The 7500-nt window shown below is 43.5% G+C and overlaps 2 protein-coding genes across 2 annotated transcripts in view; both read right to left on the bottom strand.

Moving 5' to 3' along the window:
• Positions 1–456: 456 nt before the first annotated feature.
• LOC113816248 (forkhead box protein D1) lies at positions 457–2215 on the bottom strand. The gene has a single exon (XM_027368291.2). The coding sequence runs from the start codon at positions 2060–2062 to the stop codon at positions 800–802; it is 1263 nt and encodes a 420-aa protein (XP_027224092.2). The 5' UTR covers positions 2063–2215; the 3' UTR covers positions 457–799.
• A 2384-nt stretch (positions 2216–4599) lies between these two features.
• The window catches only part of LOC113816352 (uncharacterized), a 12212-nt gene continuing 9311 nt past the window's right edge, over positions 4600–7500 (bottom strand). The window contains exon 2 of the mRNA XM_070127605.1: positions 4600–5375. Coding sequence (XP_069983706.1) covers positions 4600–5375 — 776 coding nt within the window. The remainder of the gene's footprint in view (positions 5376–7500) is intronic.

Raw genomic sequence — 7500 nt, 5'->3', positions numbered from 1 at the left:
CTCTGGTATCTTGAGGAGTTTGTTTAGAAGAATATGTGTAAAGGTATTTTTTTATTATTAGTTATTTGTGCATTATATTATTGGTGTTAAATAGGAATTTGTACTTCTTGAAGTTGGGAGATATCTGCAAATAGATTTTTATTTATATGAAACTTATCATAATTTATTATTCATACGAAACTGTGTGATAAATTTATAGTGTTTTAGATATGCAAATATAAGAATAATTATAGATTGGCGTTTCTCATTCATATGAAGAATATATTCTCTTTTAATAATTCTTATCTATCTTTTAATTGATATTAGGTCTTTTGTAATTGGTTTTATCTATCTTTTAAATGATATTAGGTCTTTTTTAATTAATTGGTGTTTTCTTTAAATTTGCATTTTTGATTTTGAATATATTGCTGGTAGGAAATGTATGTTTCCAGGGTGAAGGAAAGAATTTGTTAGGAATTATCAATTTTAATCAAATATAATAGCAATGGCTATAAAAAACATACAGTGGTGATAATAAAGATGGTAGTGATGATAATGATAATAATAATAATAATAATAATATTGATAATAATTTACAATATCTATACAATATGATCTGTACATTATATACATAGAAGAGACTTAGAGTTATATGACTGAGTTTTACACACGTGGACAAGAGGAATGTTTGGTGGGCGGTGATGGGCGTGGTGCTTGTAATACCGCTTCGCCCACGGGTTGCGGGCGGGGACTGGATGGGCGCGAGGGCGAGGGTGACATGACACCGCCTGCGAGACGCGGGCGGCGTGCGCGGGCGTCCTCACCGTGATATGGACGTCGGTGCGAGGGAGGTCGCGGGCGGCAGTGCGTGCGGGAATGGGCGTGAGAGGTTGTGGGCGAGGAAGGGCGCCATGAGCAGCCTGGAGAAGGGCTCGGGGTTGACGGCCGCCAAGGGCAGCGCCGGAGGCAGGGTCTGCGGGCGGCACATGGGCGGCGAGGCGCTGGAGGCAGGCGGCGAGGCGGAGGCGGGCGGCGGGGGCGTGCAGGCCTTGTCGCGGCCCATGATGGCGTCGATGGTGAAGGCGGCGCGGGCGGCGGGGCGCGTGAGGGGCGGCGAGGGCGAGCCGGCCAGGGCGGGCTTGAGGGCCAAGGGCGCCACGACGGGGCCGGGCGCCGGCGGGCTGCGGCGGGCGCTCATCGGGTGCTGCTGCGCGGGCGGGCTGGCGAGGGCGGCGACCTGCTGGGCACTGGGGCTGAGGGCGCTGGCCTGCTGAAGGCCGGGCCCCCCGAGGGAGGCGATCTGCTGCACGGCGGGGCCGAGGGAGCCGCGGAACTGCCGCAGGAAGTCCGCCTGCTGCGCGAGGGCGTGGTGGTGGTGGGCGTGAGGGTGCAGGTGCGCGGGCGGCATGTAGGGGTGGTGCGCGACGGGCATCGGGCGGTGCAGCATGGCGGGGTGCGGCGCCAGCAGGGCAGCGGTGGCGGCCGCCTGCTGCTGCTGCTGCTGCATGTGGTGGTGCTGCTGCAGGTGGTAGGGGTCCACCATGCCCGTGGCCAGCAGCGAGAACATGTGCGGGTCGTTGAGGAAGTCCGGGTGCTGGCGCTTGTAGCGCTTGCGGCGCCGCAGGAAGGAGCCGTTGTCGAACATGTCGATGGCGCCGGGGTCGAGCGTCCAGTAGTTGCCCTTGCCGGGGTTGCCGGGCTCGCGGGGCACCTTGACGAAGCAGTCGTTGAGCGACAGGTTGTGGCGGATCGAGTTCTGCCACGCGGGGAACTTGGCCTTGTAGTACGGGAACCGGTTCATGATGAACTCGCAGATCTCGCTCAGCGTCACGCGCTTCTTCGGCGCCTGCAGGATCGCCATGGTGATGAGCGCGATGTACGAGTAAGGAGGCTTGACGGGGCCGCCGCTCTTCTTGTCGGCGTCGTCGGCGGCGTCCTCGGGGATCTGGTGAGGCCGCGAGTCGTCCTCGTCGCTGTCGGGCGCGCCCCTGCACGGGTCGGCCTCGTCCTCGCTGTAGTGGGCCACCTCCGCCCCGGGCGACAAACACACGGCGTCCGACATGTCTGTTTCGCACACTGGCATGTTCCACGGGAGCTCACCACAAGTCTCTCTAACACTAGCACCTCCACAGATTCTAGGAATTAACTGTCCAAAAGGCACAAACAAGCGTGTTTTCTCTCTAAGCGTATGTGAGAGTGCGGAAGGCAGGGCGCTGCTCTTCACCCAGGACCTTGCTGATAAATAATGATGACAAATGTACGAACCAAACCATTTTTACAACCCTCCACTCCGGGCCTCCCGCTGTGCGTCAGCTGAGGGAGCCAATCACAGCGTCCGTCCGCTTGGCATCTCCCCGCCCTCGATTCCCACGGACCACTCAGCTCTCGCGCGGGCACCGCCGACTCCGCCCCCTTCCCGCGAGCCAATCGCACCCCCGAGAGCGCCGAGACTCCTCCCTCTCCCTTGTCGTGGGCGGGGCGTGGCAAGAGCGGCAGGGATGATTAGATTTAGCCCCATCTGTTGTTTGCAGACAGAGCGCCTCCATTTATCCATGAATTATTCGGTGGCGAAATGGAGCAAATCACTTTGAGGGCTGAATAAAACCATTATCCCAGCCTGCCTAAAGTGCCGCCTAACAAAGAATCTCGCCTTTTCCAACAAAGAGGAGCTGGGTCTCGGGCGGCCAAAGGAAGGGGAGGGAAGCGATAGGGAGGGGGGGGAGACGTGACCCCCCCCTCTCTTCTTCTTCTTCTCCTACTTCTTCTTTCTATCTTCTTTCTATCTCTTATAATCCAGAAGCCGCCGCTATCTGTATCTCTTACACCCGGACAATGAACACGAACCATCAGACAAACTCGTGGATGTTTTGTCCGGCGGCTGCGGTCGGAGCCAGCCACGCCGCACCAATTAAACCGCTTTCGCAAAACCGAACGGCTTTTCCCCCGAGTCGTAGAAGCCGAGGTTAACGTCCCTGGCGAGATTTAAGAGAAATAAAAAGAAAAGAGTTAAGGAAAGATGAAGGAAGAAAAAAAAAGGGAAAGTCGGAGTTCAACTAACCTCCATTTTCCAGCGCCTTGAATCTGTGTGTCCATTTTAACTGGCCTTTCGAGTTCCGTCTGTGAACGCAACTCTCTCTTTTCCCGAACGCATTTGAAGACTTTGAAGATCCCAAGGTTCAGATACTTACCTTTCCCTCTTTCTCTCCTTCCTTCCCCCCTTCTTTCGTCCCCAATCCTAAACCTCCTTCCCCTTTATCCCTTATCTCTCCTCACCCTTAAAAATAAAAAACAAAACAAAACCAATCACACACACACACAAACACACCTCTCTCAGGACTCTATCACCCCCCCCCTCCCCCCCCCCAAAAAAAAAACTTTCTCTTTTTTTATCATTTCCCCCCCCCCCCTTCTCCTCCACTCCACGGCCGCCAAGAATGCTAACTTCGGTCCTTCAATATTGACATTCACTTCCCTTCGTGTCGAAAGCAAGGGAACGGAGCTTCTGCCTGTGCCGGGTGAACCTTCATTTTCCGCTGATATTAACCGAACCTAAACCGGCGCAGGAGGCTAAACCGGTCGCAGCGGCTGTCGGGAAAAGGACCTTAAAAATTGCGTGCAGTGGAGTGGCGTCGTTGGGTTTTACTTCCTGTCTATTGATCTATCTATTTGTCTATTAATCTATAGATCCTTCTGTTTATCTATATTTCTAATCATCTATCTATCTATCTTTCGTCATATGTATGTATCGATCTATCGTTATATATATTTATCTATCTACCTATTTATCTATCTACCACTCTATCTATTTATCTATCTCTCAATCACTCTATTTATCTATTCATCCATTCATCTATCCATATATCGCTCTATCTATCTATCTATCGCTCTATCTATCTATCGCTCTATATATCTATCGCTCAATCTATCCATCTATCGCTCTATCTATCTATCTATCGCTCTTTCTATCTATCTATTGCTCTATCTATCTATCTATCGCTCTATCTATCTGTTTCTCTATCTGCCTATCGTTCTATCTATCTATCTATCCATCTCTCAATCACTCTATTTACCTATTCATCCATTTATCTACCTATCTATCTATCTCTCTATCATGACCTTTCATGTAGTGGAATTTATCGATCTCGTTCCGTGTCCTATTGCCTTAGAGCTTAAGGCCGGAAAGCCACTGATTATGATCTTAAAATCAGCTTAACGGCAAGAGGCTTCATAGACCACTTTCAATTCTCCGTTTCTTGTCGTTCTTTTTCTCGGCTACAGAAATGTTCTCTTTTCCTCTTGGAATTTCTTCTGGAACTTTCCCAATATCTTGTACACTTCTTTTTTTATTTTATTTATTTATTTCTTGTGGCTTCGTGTATATACATCTTTTCTTGGGCATCGGGGAAATGGGTGGTTATTTGGGTAATCGTGTTGTGTCTGTTTGTTTGTTTGTCTTTTGCTTTCTCGATGCGTGGAATCAACCTCATGCGTGGAATCAACTTCAAACTTCATCCTCAACTTCATCAAATAACTTCGACTATAACATCAACTACAACTTCAAACTTCATCCTCAACTTCATCAATCAAATTCGTCTATAACATCAACTACAACTTCAAACTTCATCCATCAACTTCGACTATAACATCAACTGCAACTACAACTTCAGCTTTAACTATAACTTCAACTGCGACTACAACTTCAACTATGACTAAAACTTCAAACCCAACTACAACTTCACTTTCAATTATAACTTCACCTTCAACTACAACTTCACTTTCAATTATAACTTCACCTTCAACTACAACTTCACTTTCAATTATAACTTCACCTTCAACTACAACTTCACTTTCAACTACAACCGCGACTACACCCACAACACATCTAACTACAACTTCACCTTCAACTACGACTATAACTACAACTTCAATTACAACCACGACTATACCTACAACTTCACATTTAACTTCACCTTCAACTACGACTATAACTACAACTTCAACTACAACCACGACTACACCCACAACACATCTAACTACAACTTCACCTTCAACTTCGACTATAACTATAACTTCAACTACAACCACAACCACACCCACAACCTCACATCTAACTTCACCTTCAACTACAACTACAACTACACCTACAACTACAACCACAACTACAGCTACAACCTCACATCTAACTACAACTTCAACTACAACCACAACTACACCTACAACTTCACGTCTAACTTCACCTTCAACTACAACTACAACCACACCTACAACCTCACATCTAACTACTTCAACTACAACCACAACCTCACCTACAACCTCACATCTAACTACAACTTCAACTACAACTACAACTACAACCTCACCTTCCACCTTCGCCTTCACAACAACCTCAACTTCACCTCCGCGTCATCACACTTCAATGAAGTTCTCTTAACCACATCTTTTAATCGCTCTCTTAAATGACACTATAAGAGAGAAACGCACAACTGGATAAAAGTTGAAAGGAAGTGAAACGGCGAGAGAGATGGAGATAAGTAGAGAAAAGTAGATAAAAGATAGATTAGATAATTGTAGATAAAACATAAATATATAAGTAGATAAAAGTGATAAAAGATAGATAGATAAGTAGATAAAAATAGATAAAAGATAGATAGATAAGTAGATAAAAGTAGATAAAAGATAGATAGATAAATAGATAAAAGTAGATAGAAGATATATAAGTAGATAAAAGATAAATATATAAGTAGATAAAAGATAGATATATAAGCAGAAAAAAATATAAATATAAAAGTAGATAAAAGATAAATATATAAGTAGATAAATTATAAATATATAAGTAGATAAATTATAAATATATAAGTAGATAAATGATAAATATATAAGTAGATAAAATATAAATATATAAGTAGATAAAAGTAAATAATAGATAAATAGATAGATAGATAAAAGTAGATAGATGAAAGTGAATTGATGCCGTGAACACCTCCCCTCTTTCAGCCGGTCAAATAAGACGGATTAAACCCATGAGTAATGCAATAAATAATGATAATTCACGATAATAATGTAGTCATTAGTGATAATTAAGCTCATGAGTAATGTAATGATTGATGATAATTAATGATAACTGATAATGTAATAATGAATAATAATTAAGCTTATGAGGGGTGTAATGGTGTACTGTGGACTGGTAATAAATGAGTGAGTATGATAGTTATTTGTTTATTAAACAATATTTTACGTTCATTTATCTACCTAATACTTATACGGAAATCCAGACAATGTTCAAAAGTTCAAAAGTTCAAAAGTGAATGGAAAAAAATAAAAAAATATTGAAGGTTAAGCACTAATATATCTGATATATTTATTTTTTAGATTGATCTGTGTCTATTTATATATAGTTAGAAATGCAATTTGTTATGTAAACATTTTCTTAATCTTTTCACTATCGGATAAAAACTATATCTGGTATTCAATTTATTTATCTGTTCATATCTAGCACTATATACTGTTCAAAATGGAAATTGTTATAAAAGTATATGCTTGATTTTTTCACTATCGGATATCTAAAATAGAAATTGTTATATAAGTATATGCTTATTTTTTTCACTATCGGATATTCAAAATAGAAATTGTTATATAAGTATATGCAAATTATTTTCAAAATTGGATATTAAAAATGGAAATTGAAATATAAGTATATACTTAATTTTTTTTTACTATCGGGTATTTTTAAAAAATCTTAAAACGTAACGAAACGATTAGAAAGAGATATAGATTTAACGTGAAGCGATAACGAATTACTTACAGATTTGAACAATGATGTAAACGATAATGTCAATAAAGATTAACGTGCTCTATCAAGCCGACCTCTTGGCATTGTGAATCCCGTTGACGTAAGAACAAACATCTGAACGAATTCGCAAAATATTCTTGCGAATTTCGTTGATATTTCGTCGTTAATGCAGGAAATACCACGATAAAAAAAAAGTCACACGCACACATACGTACACACACACGCACACAATCACACACGCACACGTACACATACGTACACCCCCCCCACACACATACACACATACACCCCCCCAACACACGCATACGCACATACACCCCCCCCACACACACACACATACACACATACACCCCCCCACACACACATCCATACCCCTCCCCCCCCGCACACACCCATACCCCTCCCCCCACACCCTCCCCCCCACACACCCACACCCTCACACACCCACACCCACCCAAACCCACACACCCCCACTCACCCCCCCCCCCCACACCCACACCCACACACGCACTTCTAAAATCAATGGAATATTCTGAAGATGTTTTCACCTTTAAGAACAAAGTCAGCGGCCAAGAGAACACGAGAGAAAATTAAGGAAACACTTTGTCCTTTTTCTTCCGTAAAAGAAATTAGAACATTTATATCAAATTCGGAGAAATGAATTGATTTAATTACGGTAATCTGATGAACAAAATTCCTTTAAAGGTATTTTAATGTTGGATCTAATATAG

The sequence above is a fragment of the Penaeus vannamei genome, chromosome 12 (genome assembly GCF_042767895.1).
Source record: "Penaeus vannamei isolate JL-2024 chromosome 12, ASM4276789v1, whole genome shotgun sequence".
In the NCBI taxonomy this organism is placed as follows: Eukaryota; Metazoa; Arthropoda; class Malacostraca; order Decapoda; family Penaeidae; genus Penaeus; species Penaeus vannamei.
This window is presented reverse-complemented; position numbering and strand designations above follow the sequence as displayed.